Source organism: Carcharhinus amblyrhynchos, chromosome 1, assembly GCF_965287045.1.
Source record: "Carcharhinus amblyrhynchos chromosome 1, sCarAmb.v2.hapA, whole genome shotgun sequence".
In the NCBI taxonomy this organism is placed as follows: Eukaryota; Metazoa; Chordata; class Chondrichthyes; order Carcharhiniformes; family Carcharhinidae; genus Carcharhinus; species Carcharhinus amblyrhynchos.
In genome coordinates, this window is record NC_137324.1 from 75,260,124 (window position 1) to 75,284,067 (window position 23,944).

The 23,944-nt window shown below is 42.1% G+C and overlaps 1 protein-coding gene across 3 annotated transcripts in view; it reads right to left on the reverse strand.

Moving 5' to 3' along the window:
- Positions 1-23,944, reverse strand: part of tusc3 (tumor suppressor candidate 3) — a 350,535-nt gene that overhangs the window by 210,443 nt on the left and 116,148 nt on the right. For all 3 annotated transcript variants that reach the window (XM_080198163.1, XM_080198162.1, XM_080198164.1), the window contains exon 2: positions 15,530-15,699. In XM_080198163.1, the coding sequence (XP_080054289.1) occupies positions 15,530-15,699 (170 nt within the window). The remainder of the gene's footprint in view (positions 1-15,529; positions 15,700-23,944) is intronic.

Below are 23,944 nucleotides of genomic sequence, written 5' to 3' on the forward strand. Positions count from 1 at the left end.
TAGGGGCATACGTTTAAGGTGTGAGGGACAAGTTTACAACAAATGTACTAGGCCAGTTTTCTCTTTACACAGAGGGTGGTGGGTGTCTGGAACTCATTGCCGGGGGGAGGTAGTGGAAGCCAGTACGATAGTGATTTTTAAGGGGCATCTTGAGAGATACATGAATAGGATGGGAATAGAGGGATATGGTCCCCGGAGGGGTAAGGGGTTTTACTTCAGTCAGGTAGCATGGTCGGTGCAGGCTTGGAGGGCTGAAGGCCTGTTCCTGTGCTGTAATTTTCTTTGTTCTTTGTACTTATGTCAGTGGAGAGAAGAGTGACAAGGCTGCTCCATAGTGCAAGGGTTATGAGGAAAGACTGGAGTCTCATGCTTCGCAAGCATCTGTGAATAAACATATGGAAATATGAAAGGTTGTAAATGATATGGAATAAATACTCTAAGCTACTCCTTAAATTTAATTGCAGGAAAAGAAAGGTACGGAGATTCAAACTAACAAAAAGTAACTTGAAGATCGATATCACAAGTTCCTCATCACATAGAAAGTAATCAATATTTGAAGAGACTTGAAGAATTTGAGGCTACAGATAGAGCAATAGAGGGTCACTGAATGGATTAATAAGATGCAGGCTCACTAAGGATGACAGAATGTGATTCAATTTTAGTTTTTATATGCCATGAACTGCATTCAAGATCAAATAGATCTTGTATTTACACAGCTTTTCATGACCTCAGGATTTCCCAAGGTACTTCACAGACAATAAATTATATCTGAAATGCAACAGCTATTGTAACCAATTAGTGTGCAGCAAAGTCCCACGAACACCACAGAGTTAAATAACCTGATCATTTGTTTTTCTTGATGTTGGGGTTAAATCTTTGCCAGAACATCAAGAGAAATCCCCTGTTTTTCTTTGAAAACTACTGCAACATCTTATACTTCCATCTGAGGGGAAGACGGCACCTTAGTTTAACATCTCACCTGACAGTTGGCATCATTGCCATTGCAGCCTTCCTTCAGAACGACACTGGAGTGAGGCTTGAAGCAGCAATTTTCTGTCTCAGAGATGAACATTTATCACTGAACCAAGACTGACACATGCTATATTCAGGTGATATCTAAATAAATAGTATTTAGCTGATAAATCAAAATTGCCATCAAAGTTTTGTTCAGAAATCATAGATAGTTTGCTTCATCAAGTATTTCCTTATAGCTGCAGCCGGATAATTCAAAGCAAAATACCACCTGAAAAACACTTAACAGCATAACATCCAATGGATGGGGTATAGTTGAACATTTCCATATTCATGGGAAGGTTATTTTTCACAACAGCTTAATTAACAATTTCTTGACACAGCCACCTGATCCTCATTACTTCCCCTCATTAATGAATGCAAGTATAATTTTTTTCAGAAGTCTTAATTAAAAGCCTCCTACTTCAGTTCTATTTCTGGGCTCCAATAATCTAAGTGATGAGTTTTCCAAATACCATTTCTGCACTTAACTACCCCTTAAGGCACTAATACAAAATGTGCAAGAGCCAATGATGAATCTGTTCCCAAATAATCAAGAACAGAATACTCGAATCTATTTTGTTTCAATAGGAGGAAGAGCATTGATACGTACAGTGGTTATTATTCACCAGTAGAATTTGATGCTTCTGGTGCAAAGAAGAAAAAAAGTGCCTAAGTTACAGAACAAGAGGATGAAAATGTGAAAGGTGATGAAAATAAGAACATAAGAATTGGTGCAGGAGTAGGCTATCTGGCCCCTTGAGCCTGTTCCACGGTTCAATAAAATCATTGCTGATCTTTTTGTGGACTCAGCTCCACTTATCTGATTGCTCACCATTACCCTTAATTTCTTTACTGTTCAAATATTTATCTATCCTTGCCTTAAAAACATTCAATGAAGCACTTCACTGGGCAGGGAATTCCAAAGATTCACAACCCTTTATGTGAAGAAGTTTCTCCTCAACTCAGTTCTATATCTGCTCCCCCTTATTTTGAGACCATGTCCCCTAGTTCTAGTTTCACCCGCCAGTGGAAACAACTTCCCTGCCTCTATCTTAACTACTCCTTTCATAATCTTATACATTTCTATAAGATCTCCCCTCATTCTTCTGCATTACAATGAGTATAGCCCCAGTCTACTCAGTCTCCCCTCATAAACCAATCCTCTCAACTCCGGAATCAACCTTGTGAATCTCCTCTGCATCCCCTCCAGTGCCAGTATATCCTTTTTCAAGTAAGGAGACCAAAACTGTACACAGTACTCCAGGTGTGGCCTCACCAGCACCTTATACAACTGGAACATAACCTCACTGTTTTTAACCTCCATCCCTCTAGCAATGAAGGACAAAATTCCATTTTCCTTCTTAATCACTTGCTGTACCTGCAAACCAACTCCTTGTGATTCTTGCACAAGGATACCTAGGTCCCTCTGCACAGCAGCACGCTGCAATTTTTTACCATTTAAATATTAGTCCAATTTGTTGCTATTCCTACCAAAATGGATGATCTCACTTTTACCAACATTGTACTCCATCTGCCAGACCCTTGCCCACTCACTTAGACTATCTATATCCCTTTGCAGACTTTCAGCGTCCTCTGCATGCTTTGCTCTGCCAGTCATCTTAATGTCATCTGTGAATTTTGTTACACTACACTTGGTCCCCAACTTCAAATCATCTATGTAAAACGTAAACTGCAGCCCTAACACTGATCCCTGAGGCACACCATTAGCCACTGATCAACAACCAGAAAAGCACCCATTTACCCCACTCTTTGCTTTCTGTTAGTTAACCAATCCTCTATCCATGCTAATACATTACCCATAACACCATGCACCTTTATCTTATGTAGCAGTCTTTGGTGCGGCACCTTGTCAAATGTCTTCTGGAAAACCAGATACACCACATCCACAGGTTCCCCATTGTCCACTGTGCATGTAATGTTTTCAAAGAATTCCACCAAATTGGTCAAACATGATCTGCCCTTCATAAACCCATGCTGTGTCTTACCAATGGGACAATTTATATCCAGATCTCTCACTATTTCTTCCTTGGTGACAGATTCAAGCATTTTCCCTACTACAGAAGTTGAGCTAACCAGCCTATAGTTACCCATCTTTTGTCTACCTCCTTTTTTAAACGGCGGCGTCACATTTGCTGTTTTCCAATCTGCGGGAATCACCCCAGAGTCCAGCGAATTTTGGTAAATTATTACTAGTGCATTTGCTATTTCTCTCGCCATCGCTTTTAGTACCCTGGGATGCTTTCCATCAAGGCCAGGAGACTTGTCTACTTTAGCCCCATTAGCTTGCCCAACACTACCCCTCATGATAATGATAGTTTCTAGGTCCTCATCTGCCATAGTCTTTCTGTCATCAATTTTTGGCATATTATTTGAGTCTTCCACTGAAGGCTGACACAAAATACACGTTCAATGCCTCAGCCATTTTCTCATTTCCAGTTATTATTTCCCCCTTCTCATCCTCTAAAGGATAATGTTTAGTTTAGCCACTCTTTTTCATTTTATATATTTGTAGAATCTTTTGCTATCTGTTCTTATATTCTGAGCTAGTTTACTCTCACAATCCATCTTACTTTTCTTTATTGCTTTTCTTGTGGCTTTCTGTTGACCTTTAAAAATTTCCCAGTCCTCTAGTTTTCCACTAATTTTTGCCAGTTTGTATGTTTTTTTTCTCAATTTGATACCCTCCTTTCTGTCCTTACCTAATTATCTCTTTTTCCTACAGTCCTTCCTTATCACTCATACTATTTTTGCTAAGCAATGTGAAAGATTGCTTTGAAAGTCCTCCAGTAATCCTCATTGTCCCATCATAAAGCTTTTGCTCCCAGTCTACCTTAGCCAATGCCTCCCTCATCCCTTTGTAGTCTCTTTTGTCTAAGCACAAGACACTAGTTTTGGATTTTACCTTCTCACCCTCCATCTCTATTTTAAATTCAACCATACTGTGATCGCTTCTTCCGAGAGGATCCCTAATTGTAAGATCATTAATTATTCCTGTCTCATTACACAGGACTAGACCTAGGATAGCTTGCTCCCTTGTAGGTTCCATAACAAACCTATGAGGGAGCAAGCTATCCTGGATCTATCCTAGATCTGGATAAAGTTAATCCAAAATGAAGTTTAAAAATGTTAATGAAAAATACAAACTACAAAACGTATATAAACAGTAAACAGAAATTCCTCTTAACAAAAACAAGAGATTAACTGTTTCTCTTTACAACCAATGAAATTGAAGGAATGTTTGATTGGAACAGACAATTTATGCAAACTAAATTTTGCTAATGGGTCATTAATGCAAAAAAAAATTGTTTCTTTTTCATTAAAACGAGAGTGATACTGTCAAACTGTGTGAGGACAGAACTCAAGCCTGGCAGCTACATATTGTTCTTTCAGCAGTTCCAGTAACATGATTCTGCATGAGAGATTTTAATTAATTTATTTTTGGAACACGAGTGTCACTGCATTTAATGCCCTAGAGAAAATGATGCTGAATCACTTTGTTGACCACTACAGACTGCATACTGAACATACTCCCACTGTGGAAACAGGTAGAGTTCCAACATTTCATCCTGGCAGGATGATCTTTGGCTTGGGGGGTACATGCAGGTAGTGGTTTTTCCAAGTGCCAGTTGGCCTTATCCCTCCAGCTGGTCGAGGTTTCAGGTTTGGGGGGTGCTGTTAAGGGAAACTTGGTGTGCAGCTGCAGTGTATCTCACATTCAGCACACACTGCAAAAGTGCTGGAGAAAATGTGTGTTTAAGATGGTAGGGTCGCTAACCAAATAGGCTGCTTTGTACTGGATAGTTTTGTTCTTCTTCAGTGTCATTACTACCACATCATCCAAGCAAATGGACAGCATTCTATCACACTCCTTACATGTGTCACTCAGGTGATGGAAAAGCCTTACAGAATCAGATGGTGAGTCACTCATGGAAGAATACCTAATCTCTGCACAGTAATCAAGTGACTGATCAAATTAAGTTTCTGCTCAATGGTTACTCCAGGATGTTGATTTTGGGGATTCAACAACGTAATGCCATTGAATACCATGGAGTGATGGTTAGATGTTTTTTTCTTATTGGATACGGTCACTGTTTGGCACTTGTATCGTGTGAATGTTATTGCCACTTATCAGTCCAAACATGGATGTAGCCCAGGTCTTCTTGCATGCAGGCATTGATTGCTCCAGCAACAAAAGACACTCCACAAAATTGAGATTGGGAAGGGCGAGTTGGATATAGAGGAGATTAGAAGTGGGAGTGCTGGATTTGAAGGTTAACAAAATATAGGATGGAGCAGCTGGGATTGTTACTCTTAGGGAGGCAGCGATGAGTGCCACAACAGACCCGACAGAAGATGCCAGGAGAGGCTTAGAGGGAAGCTATAACCTATCTAAGAGGAAGTGAAAATTAGAATGGCAACAGGAAAGGAGAGTTAAGTAGAACTGAAGATTTGGGAAGACATAGCCCAAGAGGGGAGCTAAACAGAGGCACTTAGTAAAAAGTGGGAGAAAATAATGTGGAAGGAGAAGTGATGGGCTGAGTAGCTCAGAAACAGACACAGTGACATAGGGCAAGTGCCAAAGCAATTATTAGGATATAAGTGGGATTGTGGGGAGACAGGTCAGATATTCCAAGTCCCATGGTGGGATAAAGTTGCAGGTGTAGACAATGTGAGTGGAGAGAGGGTTAAGTACAGATTAAAGAGATGTGAATTGTTTCCAGCCAGGAGAGTTAGTGAGATTTTGCAAGCCCAGGCAAGTCGTGGGGGTTGCAGAGAGTGTGACATGAGCCCAATATCGTGGTTTAGGCCGTCCTCATTGTGTGCCGAACTTAGCTATCAGGACATAGCCCAACAGGGGGAGCTAAAAAGAAGCACTTAGTAAAAAGTGGGAGAAAAACATAAGTCTTTTTAGCTCCTTTCTTGGGCTATGTCCTCCCAAATCTTCAGTTCAAATAAACCTGCTGGACTTTAACCTGGTGTTGTGAGACTTCTTACTGTATTTACCCCAGTCCAATGCCGGTGTCTCCACATCAGGGATAAATTTGAAGAAGGTGGGGTGTATTTGACATGAAGCATCAGTGAAATGTTGTTGAAGACTGGAGTTGGGTGTACTGGCCAAATGAAGTCCAAAAGCTATCTACACCACACAACCCTGCCACAGCAACGTCTGCCAGATGCGCCGGATCATCAACACGAATGCCATCATCTCACATGAGAACACCATCCATCAGGTACATAGTACATGACTCTGCCAACATTGTCTACCTGATACACTGCAGGAAAGGATGTCCCGAAGCATGGTACATCAGCGAGACCATGCAGATGTTACAACAACAGATGAACGGACACTGCTCGACAATCACTCTGCAGGAGTGTTCCCCTCCCGTCGGGGAACACTTCAGTATTCAAGGGCATTCAGCCTCTGATCTTCGGGTAAGCGTTCTCCAACGTGGCCTTCATGACACATGACAACACAGAATCGCTGAGCAGAAACTGATAGCCAAATTCTGCACACAATGAGGACGGCCTCAACGCGATATTGGGCTCATGTCACACTCTCTGTAACAGCCACATTATGCCTGGGCTTGCAAAATCTCACTAACTCTCCTGGCTGGAGACAATTCACACCTCTTTAACCCGTACTTAACCCTCTCTCCACTCACATTGTCTGCACCTGTAACGACTTGATTATCTGTTAAGACTTGCATTCCAACAATTATCTTGTAATTGAGTTTGTGTCTATATATGCCCCATTTGTGAACCAAACTCTCCACTCACCTGACGAAGGGGCAAGCTCCGAAAGCTGTGCTACCAAAAAAACCTGTTAGACTTTAACCAAACATAATGATATAGTTATACAAAACTACAGGTATTACTCAGTCCAAACCATGAGTCTTTTTCTTGAATCTTAGTCATAAATGTCTCTTACATCGTCACGTGGGTGTTTCTGTTCCTGTTTCTGCAGCCCCACACATTAACCTTTACATCCCTCAGCACCCCAACACTACATCTCCTCCCAAGTCTTTTTCCGAATGCATTTTACATTTATACTGAAATACCACATCTCTCCAAGTCTCTGACTCCATAGGTTTAACCAGATGGAAGATTTATGACTCTCCCTGATCACTTGTTAGATTCCTTTTAGAATTCTTTGATTTGATTTGCACTATCTGATGCATGGTTAGTTTGACTCTCAATATTTGGTTCTTCCAAAGGTTCTCTTTGATGAACAAGGATAAGACTTCTCCTGCGTCTCCTTATCGGGCGTTCCGGGGTATATACTAAGTAAGATTGTTGTTCAGGCATCCCTTTGGACAATGACACCTTCTCCACCTTGATCTCTTTTCCGTACCTTGTCTCCTTTGTTCAGCCTGATCAGATTTTGGTACAATACACCTCCTGCTATATTTGGAAGCTTGTTGTTTTCTGTAAGATTGTTCTTGGTCTGGAACTTTCTGAGAGCCCTGATGGTTAGCTTCTGGATTAATTTCTTAGGTAGGATGGGAAGCTGTGAGGAAAGCAGTTGATCAACATCTTGCTTTCCCTCAATTTCTGGTAATCCTGAAATAGCAGTAAGGTCAATGGCCTCCAATTGTGCAGACAGAATCAGTGGATGGGAGGCTGGTTTGCATGATGGATTGGGCTACATTCATGACCTTTTGTAGTTTCTTGCAGTCTTGGGCAGAGCAGGAGCCATACCAAGCTGTGGTACAACCAGAAAGAATGCTTTCTATGGTGCATTTATAAAAGTTGGTGAGAGTCATAGCTGACATGCCAAATTTCCTTAGTCTTCTGAGTAAGTAGAGGCATTGGTGGGCTTTCTTACCTATAGTGTCGGCATAGTGGGACCAGAACAGGTTGTTGGTGATCTGGACTCCGAAAAACTCGAAGCTCTCAACCCTTTCTACTTTTTCCCTATTAATGTAGACGGGGGCATGTTCTCCTTTATGCTTTCTGAACTCAATGACAATCTTCTTTGTTTTGTTGACATTGAAAGAGATTGTTGCCACACAAGTTCATCAGATTCTCTATCTCATTCCTGTGCTCTGTCCCATCATTGTCTGAGATCCAACCCATTATAGTGCACTCATGTAGTCACTGGACCAGTTAATTCAGTCTCTGGGAATCTTCTTGGAAAAGGGCTGAACTTTTGATTTCTGTGAAGTGTCAAAGATTTAGCGCTGAAGTCCCAATCCTGATCTTCAGTGTAGCTGGACATTTGAAGGGCTCAGATTTGGCATGATGACTATCTGTTCATTGACATCCTTTGGTGTTTTGATGAGGTTATGGTCTATACAGGCATTTCAGCTCAGAAGAGAAAACTTATGATCGAGGATAACATATAACACTTCCACTGCCACAATGCTGGCATGGTTCAATGGCATCTTGAACTTTTGTTCCATAAGTTGTCTGTTCCCTAATGTCTTTGACATTCTTTTGTTTAATAAGTTGCACCATCATTGGGGGTTTCTGAATTATGATTTGCCTCTTCCTCTGAGTATAGCTCTATTTTGTTTATAAAATATCCATTTGTCTCACCTGATCAGCCTTTTACTGATACACTCTGCAGTTGCTGATCTTATTTGATAATTGATAGTCCCTGCTGAGGAATCATGCTGGAGCAGCTGATTTCTTTTTCGATTGCTGCCTCACAGCCGACATGGGTAATGGTACCACCCTTGGATCCAGACTGTGGGACATGTTGAAACCGACACTTGCTAAGTTTACCCAGAGCTGAGTGCTTATTGCACCATTAATTTGAAGATTTAGAGCTTTACTTGAGGTTCACTCAGCCTTTCCTGATCATCACTGGATTCTTTGACTCTACTACTGGATTGGGAATTTTTATAGACCATCACACGCCATGATTTGTAGCCCTTAATAAGCTGAACATTGATTCTTTTCTGCCTCTCTGTCTCCACATCTGGAGCTCCAACTGTCATACCAAAATCATCAGTTTTGATCTATTTTTCTTGGTCGGGCTTTTCATTTTTTTCTGGAAGTTGATTCTCGGAGATTTTGGGGTTGGTTGTGACTGGCTAAGGAACAATTGCAGAGACATAGATGTTTCTGAACAATAATTGGTTTACTGGAATAATATAACTATATACGGTTTAAGCCAAGAGCTTTCCATTTCTCAACTCTTAGTCATGTAATCATAACCAAAGATAATGAACAAAGAAGAGTACAACACAGAAACAGGCCCTTCGACCCTCCAAGCCTGCGTTGATCACATTTACCTATCTAGACCAACCGCTTATATCCCTTTATTCATACACAATCAAGATAAGTCTTAAATGTGGTTAACATAACTGCCTCAACTACCTCACTTGGCAGTGCATTCCAGGTCCCCATTACCCTTGGTGTAAAAAACTTCCTCCTTGCGCTTCCTTGTAATTGTCATGTCAATGTGGGGGTTAAGTTGATTGGCCATACTAAATTAGCCCTTAATATCGGGGGTAAATATGTGGGGTTGTAGGGATGCAACCTGCTGGGATTATTGTCAGTGCAGACTTGATGGACCAATGGCCTCCTTCTGCACTGTAGATTCTATGATTCTTACATCATCATGTGGGGTGAACTTTTTTCCAATCCCACACATTCACCCTTTCATCCCTGAGCACCCTAATACAAAACAGTGAATGAAGCTAGACCTTTTAACCAGTCCACCTCAACATTCTCTCACCTTCGTGGCCATAGCTGACTTCTTCTGGGTTCAGCAAAGCTGATCCAGAATGAAAATGTTGCGTGCTGGGGTCATATATATATATATATATATATATATTATGTATATGATGGGTCTGCTGAGTCAAAGAATTTCCCAACTTGAGTTTCCTGTTTCGATAATGAAAATCCAGCCTATACAGTATAAAAGGAAATACGGGTACCAAAGCGATTATTTTACATTTCTCTTAGGCTGTAGACAGCATACAGGCATTGGCAGAGCTAACGGTAAAGAGTTAAATGATAACTTAGTCACATGTAGATGCAGTAAGAGAATTAAAAGAGCAATTATGATTTTAAGACATAAGCTGATATTCTAAATATATTTCAAGCATTTTGTTGCAATTGTACACTTTGACCAATGCAAGGAACCAATTGGCTAGCAGAACTCATCTGGAAGATTCTTATGAGGAACACATTTTACAACAATAATGAATAGGTTCAGTCACTGCCCAGACACAGAATAGATACGACCCTGGACGCAGGAACACATGTCGATTCAGCTTGGCAGTGAGCCAGTGGGAACCTCCACTTTGAACCTTACGGTAGTGTCTATTGTAACCAGGCAACGAGAAGTAGCTTTAGCTAAGAAGGGAGTTATTGTCCGGATTTTATGGACAAATGAAATACCATCACGCTGGTAGGTACAATGCAGTTGGCTGAGGTCCTTGACAGAGATTTGTATTGATGTGTGTATACTAAATGAAATTAATTTTAAACTAATGAAGGAAAGGAAATCTGGCATAGAAAATGTATAACTTCTGTTTTTACTGATAACTTCAGAACTTGTCTGAGGGGTCCGGGTATTCTGTATCTGAGATCATTGTGATAACTTCTCCCATTGATCACTGGTTTTTTTAAGAAAAGTTTTAACTTTTGCATTATGACATTGAATTTTTGAGTTTAATTGGCACTTTGTTGAAAATCCTGTTAACATATTAGAACTTTAAAAAAACACTGGCTTGACCTCAACTCAAGTAGTGTACCTATTTCTGGGCACCATGTTTTAGGAAAGACGTGAAAACATTGAAGAGGGTGCAGAGAAGATTTACAGGGATGATTCTGGGAATGAGAGACTTCAGTTATGTGGACAGATTAGCAAAACTGCAACTGTTCTCCTTTTTGAAGAGAAAGCTGGAAGGAGTTGTTCAAAATCATGAAAGATCTGGACAGATTAGATGGGGAGAAATTACTCCCATTGGTGAAAGGATTGGATATCAGAGGATAGTGATTTACAATGCTTAGCAAAGAACCAGAGGCAGAGGCAACATAAGGAAAAATAATTTTATGAAGCAAATGGTTAGGATCTGAAACATACTGACCGAGAGTGTGATGGAGGCAAATTTAATCTTGGCTTTCAAAACTTAATTGGCTAATTATCTGAAGAGAAAAGGTTCGCAGGGAAAAGATGAGGGAGTGGGACTAGCTAAGTTGCTCTCACAGAAAGTCAGCATGGTTAAAATGGGGCAGATGGCTCTTTCTGCCTGACAGATAATCTATGATATCTGATTCTCAACTAGGACCCACATAGACTTAAGTGAAATTAATTTAGTATTTTTGTGTAACTAAGTGTAAGACATGTTAAAAAAAATATTTGTATGTATATATGGAGCTTTTTGGTTTCAGCTATTGTGAGAGAGCATTTACAATGGAAAAAGTAAGCAGAGCTTGGAGAAAAGAATTGCAACTGGGGCCATCTTGAAAGAAAAATCTCTCTGAGTTGAGTTTCAGCTCAATGCATAGCAGATGGAACTAGGAAGCGAGGGAGAGAGAGTAGCTTTCTCAGTTCAGCTAGTAGGAGAAATAAGACAATGGAATAATGGGTACGAAAGCAAGTCCCAAGGAAAACTATGTTCGTTCTAGAAGGTATGTTCCGGGAAGTCTGAGTCAAAGGAAGAAACAGAAACTGGAATTGGAATAAGGTACAATTATTAAAGTTAAAAACAGCTGAAAAAAAGTGAGAAGATGTTGGCTAGCGAGAAGCCAGCGATAGCTGAGGTAACTCTGAGGTTTATGAGATCTTTCTACAACCCATGAAGTGATAACTGAAGCAAATGTGAAGCAATCAGTGGCTGAATCTCTCAGACTTTGTGTGAAAGCTTGAAAGCATCCAAGACAAAGCAATACTGAAAGAAGGGTGGTAAAACCTGGAAGCAGATCCTTGTTGGGAACAGTTGAAAGAAAGCATTGTTTACAAGAAGATTCTAAACTTGTCTTCTTGAGGGTGCAGTTTGGAATCACTTACGGGGAAGCCAGTGTCGAGTGAGATAAATGGGCCACAGCATGATAATCACTTGGGAGGATTTCAGGAGAATTCCACAGATATTCACTGGGTGGTGTCTGCTGCTTGGTTTCAGAACCGAGTGTGTCTGACTACAGTCAGCCTCTGAATTTAAAGATTGTTTATCGGGAACATTATAGCGTAAGATAAATTGTGCAACCTGTGTTATCCTTAAAATCTATATATTTGTGAAGGGGGGAAATAAAGAAGTACTGTATTATAGTCAAACTTTTCATGTTCAATAAATGCTTTTCTTGTTGAAAGCTCATTGGCAGTCCAGTAACTCTGTTCATCCACACGTTGGGGGTGGCATGGTGACACTGTGGTTAGCACTGCTGCCTCAAAGCATCAGGGACCCCCTTGCCTTGGGTGACTGTGTGGAGTTTGCATGTTCTCCCTAGGATGCATGGGTTTCCTCCAGCTGCTCCGGTTTCTTCCTACAGTCCAAAGGTATGCAGCTTACGTGGATTGCCATGCTAAATTTCCCAACTGTTTAAACATGTGTAGGTGAGGGGCATTAGTGGGTTATATGTGTGAAGTTGCGAGGATAGGACAGGGGGTGTGCCTGGATATTTAGCTCTGTCGGAGAGTTGGTGTAGACTCAATGAGCCAAATAGAATTGCACTGTAAAGATTCTATGTTTTTTCTGAAAAAGTAAAAGTTATGGTCTTTTGAGCTAGGGTTCCATTCTGTGATCTTCCCTCCCGGTACCAACATCAACTGGGATTATAACACCTGGAAAGTCATCTCTTGACAGGCAGGTTGCTAAACTATGAACCAGACAAGACAAACTCAACAAAGAAGACACCAGTTTTTCACATTGCATGCTAGAACATAAAGAGCATAAGGCCTTACTAATGGTCTTTTGTTCAATGTGGACATTGCTGCACTGCAAAAAAAAGTTGGCTTGCTTCTTCTTCTGGAAGAGGACGCCCAAGAGGTGATATGTGGTTTCACAGTAAACAAAAACGCTACTTGCAATGGTTGAACCCCTCCACAAAAGGTTCAGAGAGAATTCTAACTTTCTGCTTGTCAAGATGTGTAGGTGCAGTTAACCTCCTGCACATCTATGCCCAAACACTCAACTTCACCTCAGATGTCAAGAATCAGTTCTATTAGACACTTGATGCAGCCATCAGTAGAATTCCCATCACCAAAGTACTGTATCATCTAGGAGACTTCAAGGCAAGGTTGGGTCCCAACTACATAGCTTGACCAACATGCATAGGGCATCAGGGAATCAGCAAGATGAACAAAAATGGACTGAGGTTGTTGGAGCAATGCTGTTGTCATGAACTGTGTGTGATGAACAGCTTTTTCCAAACTAATCCATGGCACAAAGTGTCCTGGAGAACACCAAGATCATGCCACCGCACCAATTAGACCTTACCTTAACAGTCAGGCATACCACCTTCAATAATGTTCTCAATATTCATAGCTGTTACACCGTTAACTGTGACACTAACTACTCCCTGGCAATGTCAAAGCATAGCAAAGTCAAAATGCAGCCAAGAAAGTTCCAAAAACAATGGTCATCTTCACATTGACACTTGCCATACCACTGACCCAGAAAAGACTTGGAAATTCATCAAGATCTTTGATCAGGCTCTTTCAGAGAATGATACCCAAGGCTAGAGTCCGATATCAAAGTGGGATCATCTGTGCATCACCAACTATAACTCTGCACTCGGTGATTATAAGAAGACATCACAGGAATGCAGACTGGTTTGAGGCTTATTTGAATGAAATGGAGTCTTGCTGCAAACAAGTGAAGAACTCTCATGCGCTATAAGTCCCCTGTTATCAAATCACAAAGCTGCCGGAATTAAATCTCAGCAGACAGTTCAACACTGCACAACTTAATATTGATTAAAAACTTGCAACAGCATGCAAACAGCTGCTGAATCTGGGAATGTTAGAGAATTAAGAAAGGAATGGGCTCAGTAGCAACCAAATCTTTAGAAGAGAAACAGAGACGAGCCTGGCACTAAACCTAGCAAGCAATTGGGAAGATGGGTGGAGCATTGCCTAAAATCTTAACAAGGAAATACCCTGGCAAATGCAGTTGACCTTCGTTCAATGCTACTTATCCATAGCAGCTGTAGAAGGAATTGTTATTCGGCCTCTGCAGTCACAAAAGACAATGTTCAATACAGAAGTGACATGAACTCCAAGTGCAGCTCAGCATCTCCTCATCTCCTAAGGCAAATGCCTATACTGATAATTTTCAGTATCAGATTTTATGGCTCTACTCTACATTCTCTCAAACTACTAACCTGATGGAAGCATACTGCAGTTAATCTGTGGTACACTGTTAATGTTGACCTGTTCTGAAATTTTGATCCTTAGGATTCCCTCAAAAGAACAATCATGAGGTTTTTTGATTGAAACTACCATATTATAAGGAAAAGAAAGAAGCCTTTTTCAATGTACCATTATATGAAATTTAATATTCAACACTCCAAATTCATTGCATTAAACTGCTACAATACTTGTTACTATTATTCCTTCACCCAAGGGCTCAAAATGCTAAAATCTGTAATTATAAGAGTTGGTTGTTTCACCTCAGTTCAAATGCAATATTACAAAATGTTAGTGCTTTATTCTATAGAGATGCTAATGTTAACACTGAGTTTGCTTTTAGAAAGATTTTGGCAGTCCTTAGGCACCCTGCTAGATAAAGAGCATTGTGATTTTGGTGCATTTATCTCAAAAAGAAGGGAGAGGTGGCAATGTTCCCATATTTGCACAATGAAAGTACACTCCCTGGTGATACTGACAACTAGGCTGAGTTAAAATCCACAATCAAGCTGCCTCTTTGAGATGAATAAGAATGCCACTGAATGAAGAAGTTTTAAAAAGAGATAATAAAGAAGAATGGCTGATATAAACAAATCAGCATAAGAGACAATGTTGGATTTGACCCTGCATTTTATTCATCTTTTTTGAAGGAACTATTATTAGTTCAGAACAAATTATAATATTTATATAGGCATTTATATGTTAAGCAGTAAGTTAACTGAGGTTTACTAAAGAAAGGTAAAATCGAAGTGTTTTTATGAGTAATGAATGGATTATTTTGAATTCAACTTCATGCACTAAAACTACTTCAATAGTATATTACAATATTAAGAAAGCTTGAATTCTAATGAGAAAAATATTGTATTAATCGAGATCAAAAAATCTGACTAAATCACATTTGACAGGGTAATTGTAATCATGTCACGGAGGTGTACATGGAAACAATTGGACTGTCTTTATTTTGTGTTCTAGATGTGCAGTCACTAGGTACAGTCAAATTAAGCATTTTAAATGTTCATTTTCTTATAATAAGCCTTTCAAATGTTATGCAGATGGTAAAATGAAGTTAGACATAGACATCATAACATTGATGGAATACAGTTTATTGAAAGTTTAAACCTCAACAAATGTTTCTATCCTAACCAGTCATTTTTTATTGTAGAAGAGGCATCAATGTCTCTTTCTTACCTGCAGACAGAACATTGTCTCTGGGGCTGAAGAGCGGTGAACATCACAATTACAGAGTAATTACGAGGAGGGGCCTTCACAAACCTTCGGAATTTGTCACCATTCATTCGAATGACAGAACGTCTGGAGCTCCATTCCATTAGCTGTTCCACCTTTTCTGCCAGAAGGTTCTGAAGTACAATAGGAAATGATGACAATTAGGCAGAAAAATCTCATAGCAATTACAGTCAAACTTTGAAAGCAACAATTTAAGAGAATGTACATGAATATAATTGTTAAAAATAAATTCTAGAAAGCATCTAATATTTACCCTATAATCTATACAATAGAGAAATAATCATTATCAAGCCAGGTAGTTGAGAAAAATATTTTTGACTCCCCTTTCCCCAACTCTTTAAATTTGAAGGATTTCAACCCTCTGAATAACTTGCATAGCAAACTCAAGATAAAATAAAAGGGTTAGTTTATTTCATAAGAACATAAGAAATAGGAGCAGGAGTAGGCCATCTAGCCCTTCGAGCCTGCCCCGCCATTCAATAAGATCATGGCTGATCTGTCGCTGCTCAGTTCCACTTTCCCGCCCTCTCCCCATAACCCTTAATCCCCTCTCTTATCAAAAACCCATCAACCCACGTCTTAAAAATATTTAGCGAGGTAGCCTCCACCACTTCAACAGGCAGAGAATTCCAGAGATTCACCACCCTTTGAGTGAAGAAGTTCCTCCTCAACTCCGTTCTAAACCGCCCCCCCTTTATCTTGAGGCTGTGCCCCCTAGTACTGTCTTTTTTGAGCGGGAAGAGTCTCTCCACCTCTATCCTATCCATCCCATTCATCATCTTATACGTCTCAATGAGATCTCCCCTCATTCTTCTAAACTCTAACGAGTACAAGCCCAGTTTATTCAGCCTCTCCTCATAGCTCAACCCCCTCAACTCCGGTATCAGCCTAGTAAACCTCCTCTGCACTCCCTCCAAGGCCAAAATATCTTTGCGCAGGTGCGGCGCCCAAAACTGCACACAGTACTCCAGCTGTGGCCTCACCAATGCCCTATACAGCTGCAGCAAGACCTCCCTACTTTTATATTCAATCCCCCTCGCTATGAAGGCCAGCATCCCATTTGCCTTCCTGACCACCTGCTGCACCTGCAAGCTGGGTTTTTGCGACTCATGCACAAGGACCCCGAGGTCCCTCTGCACCGTCGCCTGCTGCAGTTTTTCGCCCCGTAAGTAATAGTCCTTCCTACCATTCTTCCTACCAAAGTGGACCACCTCACACTTGCCAACATTAAATTCCATTTGCCATTTCCTGGCCCATTCGCCCAGCCTATCTAGATCCTTCTGCAGACTCTCCACACCCTCCGCACAATTTGCCGTTCCCCCAATCTTGGTGTCATCAGCAAATTTCGACACCCTACACTCAGTTCCCTCCTCCAGATCATCTATATAAATGGTAAAAAGCTGAGGCCCCAGCACCGACCCCTGGGGCACTCCACTAGTCACGATCCGCCAATCCGAATAGCACCCGTTGACCCCCACTCTCTGCCTCCTATTTGACAACCAATCCTCTATCCACACTAACACCCTACCCCCAACTCCATGTCCCTCGACCTTCTGCAATAACCTCTTGTGAGGTACTTTGTCAAACGCCTTCTGAAAATCTAGAAAGACCACATCCACCGGCTCTCCTCTATCCACCGCCCTAGACACATCCTCATAGAACTCCAGTAAATTTGTCAGACACAACTTCCCTTTAATGAAACCGTGCTGCGTCTGCTCTATCAAGCAATTCCCTTCAAGATGCCTCGCAATTTCCTCCTTAATGACAGATTCTAACATTTTACCTACCACAGACGTTAAACTAACCGGCCTATAATTCCCCGCCTTTTGCCTGGCACCCTTCTTAAACAACGGCGTAACATTAGCCGTTTTCCAATCATCCGGCACTTCCCCGGAATCCAGCGACGTCTGGAAAATAACCACCAAGGCATCCACTATCACCTCCGCCATTTCTTTCAGAACCCTCGGATGCATTCCATCCGGTCCTGGCGACTTGTCCACAATCAGCCCCTCCAGTCTGTCGAGCACCGCCTCTCTAGTAACAGTAATGTCATTAAGACCCTCCAGTCCTACCACCTTTCCATCGCTAACACCCGGCAAATTATTCACGTCCTCCTCCGTGAAGACAGAAACAAAAAAGTTATTCAATACCTTAGCCATATCCCCATCCCCTACCACTAGGTCCCCTTTCTCATTATAGCATCATCTGACAGAAAAGCAGGTGTGGGCAACATTTTTAAAAAGTTGGCAAACCTGCATGAAGGGCTGTTTTAACTTGTAGACTTGCCTCAGCAACAGTGCTGAGGATCCTTTTTGCTGCACAAAAGATTCCTTAACACTTCTGGCTGCATGGAAGACCCCTCGATATCCTTGGGTCAACTAAGAATACAAGCAGTGGACTGGGAGACTGTTGCCAACATGCCCAAAAGAAGACATAGGATGATCCCATGGTTTAATGATGCCTCCTTGCAAGTTCTCCTCCAGTTTGCATGGCAAAAATGGGAGTTAATTTTCCCAAGGTACAGCAATAAAAGGTTGGCCTGCCTGACCACCAAGACGGGACAGAAATAGCAGTGGAGGTCAATAGTCGTGGAGTGCAACATGTTGCAACTGTTGGCACAGTGCTGCAAACAGTTCAATTACCTCATCAGCTCTGCTGGGGCACTCTTACTGCTCCACTTGTTAAGGCTTATAATTAACAAAGCAGAATGATTCACCACATGGGAGGGACTGATCAGATGGACCCTGGCATTTGAGTGTGTCATCACCTACAGTCTGATGATGCATTGGTGTATCTGGATTTCAAGCATCCAACTACCATTGGCAGTGCCCTTCACATCTCATGAGAGTTGACATTTGGAGGAGAAATCCAGGACCCATCATTATGGGCCAGAGAGATTCTCATGATGTGGAGATGCCAGCACTGGATTGGGGTGGGCACAGTAACAAGTCTCACAACGCCAGGTTTAAGTCCAATACGTTTGTTTGGTATCACGAGCTTTTGGAGCATTGCTCCTTCATCAGGTGAGTAGAGAATTGGGTTCACAAACATAGAACATAGGACACTACAACACAAACAGGCCCTTCGGCCCACAAGTTGCACTGATCATGTCCCTACCTACTAGGCCTACCAATAACCCTCATCCTATTAAATCCCACGTACTCATCCAGGAGTCTCTTAAAAGACCCCAACAAATTCGCCTCCACCACCACCGACGACAGCCGATTGCACTCACTCACCACCCTCTGAGTGAAAAACTCCTAACATCTCCTCTGTACCTACTCCCCAGCACCTTAAGCCTGTGTCCTCTCGTAGCAACCATTTCAGGCCTGGGAAATAGCCTCTGAGAATCCACCCAATCTATACCTCTCAACATCTTATAAACTTCTATCAGGTCACCTCCTATCCTTCATCACTCCAGGGAGAAAAGACCGAGCTCCCTCAACCTATCCTCGTAAGGCATGCCACCCAATACAGACAACATCCTTGTAAATCTCCTCTGCACCCTTTCAATAGCTTCCACATCTTTCTTGTAATGAGGTGACCAGAACTGCGCACACTACTCCGTGGGGTCTGACTAGGGTCTTATAAAGCTGCAGCATTATCTACCGACTCCTAAACTCAATCCCTCGATTGATGAAGGCTTGTACACCATACGCCTTCTTGACCACATCTTCCACCTGCGAGGCCGATTTAAGAGTCCTATGGACCTGGACCCCAAGGTCCTTCTGATCCTCTACACTGCTAAGAGTCTTACCCTTGATATTATAGTACTTCATCCCATTGGACCTGCCAAAATGGACCACTACACATTTATCCGGGTTGAAGTCCATCCATCACTTCTCCTCCCAGTCTTGCATCCTATCTATGTCACGCTGCAACTTCTGACATCCCTCCAGTCTATCCACAACACCACCAACCTTCATGTCATCAGCAAACTTACCACCCCATCCCTCCACTTCCTCATCCAGGTCATTTATGAAAATTACAAACAGCAAGGGTCCCAGAACAGATCCCTGGGGCACTCCACTGGTGACCGACCTCCATGCAGAAAAAGACCCATCCATAACCACTCTCTGCCTTCTGCAGGCAAGCCAGTTCTGGATCCACAAGGTAACAGCCCCTTGGATCCCATGCCCTCTCACTTTCTTAAGAAGTCTTGCCTGGGGGACCTTATCGAACGCCTTGCTGAAGTCCATATAAACCACATCCACCGCTCTTCCTTCGTCAATGTGTTTAGTCACATTTTCAAAGAACTCAACCAGGCTCATAAGGCACGAGCTGACTACTTTTGATCATACTAAACTTCTCTAAATGTTCATAAATCCTGTCCCTCAGGATCCTCTCCATCAACTTACCAACCACTGAGGTTAGACTCATCAGTTGGTAACTTCCTGGGCTATCCCTGTTCCCTTTCTTGAATATAGGTACCACATCTGCAATCCTCCAATCCTCCGGAACCTCTCCCGTCTCCATTGATGACGCAAAGATCATCGCCAGAGGCTCTGCAATCACTTCCCTCGCCTTCCACAGTGATCTGGGGTACATCCTGTCCGGTCCCGCTGACTTATCTATCTTGATGCTATTCAAAATTTCCAGCACTCCACTCTTTTAACGTCCACATGCTCAATCTTTTCAGTCCACCACAAACCTACAGTACAACCACCCAGGTCATTTTCCACCGTAAATATCGAGATAAAGTATTCATTAAACATCTCTGCTATTTCTACCGGTTCCGCACAAACTTTTCCCCCTTCACCTTTTATAGGTCCTATTCTTTCACATAAAGGTAATGATTGGAATGCAAGTCTTTACAGGTAATCAAGTCTTTACAGGTACAGACAATGCAAGTGGACAGAGGGATAATCACAGGTTAAAGATGTGTGAATTGTCTCAAGTCAGGACAGTTAGTAAGATTTTGCAAGCCCAGGCCAAATGGTGGGGATTACACATATTGTGACATGAACGCAAGATCCCAGTTGAGACCGTCCAAACGTGTGTCTATCAATTTCTGCTCAACGATTCTGTGTTGTTGAGCGATATCCGCTTATCTGTCTACATGGTCTCATCGGTGTACAATGCCTCAAGGCATCCTTCCCCTTTGTAGTCCAGTACTTCCCCAGAGTGGAGAAGCTATGACACCTTCTCCAGAGCCTTCAACATGTCATCAATGAAAATGAACATCTCGCCACACCCCCATTATTTGCCTTCAAACAACCACGTAACCGCAATAGACCACCGTTCGCAGCGAGCTATCCAGCCTTCAGGAGAACAGCGACCACGAGACCACACAACCCATCCATAGCAACCTCAGCAAGACATGCCAGGTCATTGACACAGATGCCATCATCACACGTGAGAACACCATCCACTAGTTACACAGTACATACTCATGCGAATGGCCAACGTTGTCTAATTATACGCTGCAAGGAAGGATGTGCCGAGGCATGGTACATCGGCGAGACCATACAGATGCTAAGACAACGGATATACCAACACCGCTCAACAATTATCGGGCAGGAGAGTTCCCTTCCTGTCGGGGAACACTTCAGCAGTCAAGGGCATTCAGTCTCCGATCTTCAGGTCAACATTCTCCAAGGTGGCCTTCAAGACACACGACAATGCAGAATTGCAGAGCTAAAACTGATGGCTAAGTTCCACACATGAGGACATCTTCAACTGGGACCTTGGCCTCTTTTAAGGTCAACTGGGATCTTGGGTTCATGTCACACTCTCTGTAACCCCTACGACTTGCCTGGGCTTGCAAAATCTTACTAACTGTCCTGGCTTGAAACAATTCACACCTCTTCAACCTATGATTTTCCCTCTCTCCACTTGCATTGTCAGTACCTTTAAAGACATGATTACCTTTAAAGACTCGCATTCCAACCATTATCTTGCAATTGTGTCTTTGTCTATATATGCCCAGTTTGTGACACCAGCTCTTCACCTGAAGAAGAAGCAGCACTCCGAAAGCTCATGATACCAAATAAACCTGCTGGACTTTAACCTGCTGTTGAAAGACTTCTTACAGAAAGATTCCAGGAGCACATGTATTCATAGAAATTAGAAGCATTATTAGGCCACTCAGCCCTTTGAGCATACTCTGCCATTCATTTTGACCACGGCTGATAATCAAATTCAATAATCTGATCCATCCTTCCTCCCATATCCTCTTAACCCTTTAGTCCCAAGAGCTATATCAAATTTCTTCTTCGAACCAGACAAAATTTTGGCCTCAACTACATTCTATGGTAGTGAATTCTCCACATTCACCACTCTCTGGGAGGAGAAATTTCTCCTCACCTCAGTTCTAAGAGGTTTACCCCTTATCCTCAAACTACGACCCCTAGTTCTGGAATCCCCCACCATTGAGAACATTCTTTCTGAATCTACCCTGTCTAATCCTGTTAGAATTTTATAAGTTTTTATGAGGTCCCCCTCACTCTTCTAAACTCCAGTGAATATAATCCTAACCAACTTAATTTCTCCTCATATGACAGACCTGCTATGCCAGGAATCAGTCTGGCAAATCTTCACTGTACTCCGATAGCAAGGACATCCTTCCTCAGACAATGACACCAAAACTGCACACAATACTTTAGATGTGGCCTCACAAGTGCCCAATACAATTGCTGCAAAACATCACTATCCCTATACTCAAGTCCTCTTGCTATGACCGCCAACACACAATTTGCATTCTTTACTGCCTGCTGTACCTGCGCACTTACTTTCACCAACTGATGCACGAGGGTACCAAGGTCTCGTTGAGTATCCACCACTTTCAATTTATATCTATTCAGGTAATAATCTCTCTTCCTATTATTGCGACCAAAGTGCATAACCTCACATTTATCCACAGTATACTGCATCGGCCATGCATATTCCCATGCACATAGCATGCCCAAATCACACTGAAGCATCTCTGCATTCTCCTCACAGCTCACCCTCCTACTTAACTTCGTAGCATCTGCAAATTTGGAGATAATACATTCTGTTTCTTCTTTCAAGTTATTAATATATAATGTGAATAGTTGGCGTCCTAGCAGAGATCCCTGCAGAACCCCACTAGTCATTGACTACCAATCAGAAACAGATCCATGTATGCCAACTTTTTGCTTCCTATCTGAAAATCAGCTTTCTATCCATCTCAAAACATTATCTGCAATCCCATGTGCTTTAACATTACAGAGCAATCATATGCGAGACCTTGTCACAAGCCTTCTGAAAGTCTAAATAAACCACATCCACTGGTTCTCCTTGGTCAATTGATCTTTGTCTGGCATTCTTCCATCTGCCAGCAGGAGAAATAGGCCCATAACAGTAAGGAGGGGGCCAAGAATAGTGATGGAGTGGCTGACACTCACAGATTGATGCCTGAAAAATAGAAGGCCCTCCAATTGGATGGAGCACAGGATGGACAAGTAATCTCAGATAATAGGACTTGAGACCCAAACAAGGAGCGAGGAGGCTTTGTATTCACATGTCCATCACCAACAATAGGATATTCACTGCAGGCATGGATTGGAAGAGGAATTATGAAGATCTGACTTTTCATTGTTTGTGTTCTCTCAATGCAGGTTTCCATATCCCAGAAGGATGGGCATCAGGACTCTGCTGTTCACCTATGAGAGAAGGACGAGTAAAAGTTGAAGTTCATTTATTATTGTCGTGTGTAGGCTTACATTAACACTGCAATGAAGTTACTGTAAAAATAAGTGGCCACACCCCAGTGCCTGTTCAGGTAACTGAGGGAGAATTTAGTATGGCCAATGCATTTAATCAGCACGTCTTTCAGACTGTGGGAGGAAACCAGAGCACCTGGAAGAAATCCATTGGGACATTGGGAGAATGCACAGACTCCACACAGACAATGACCCAAGACAGGTCTCTGGAACTGTAAAGCAGCAGTGCTAACTACTGTGCCACCAAGTATTCTTCTAAGGGTGCAGTTTAACATCATTCCCTTTTATCCTTCACCAGCACAGATATTCTCACCTTGGGGGTATACATTTGCAATTAGATTCAGGGTTACAAGTTAGCTAGCATAACACAGACACACCACAGCAAGTGGCAGAGATTGTGACAGCTGAAGCCATTGACATTTGGAGGGTTGTTGAAGGCCATGTCCATATTAAACCCTAGAATAATAATGGGTCTTTGGTGTTGGCCACACATAATCTGTTGGAGTTGCATTGCCAGGAAGGGAAGATCTGGTGCAGATGCCAGAGGACATGCACATTTGAATTGTATGTGTCATACTTTGCAAGGTGTTCCCAACAGTGGGTTTACAACTGCTCCCCACTAATGGAGAACCGGCGTCATCACCCTGCTGGTGGGGACAGAAGCCAATGAGCC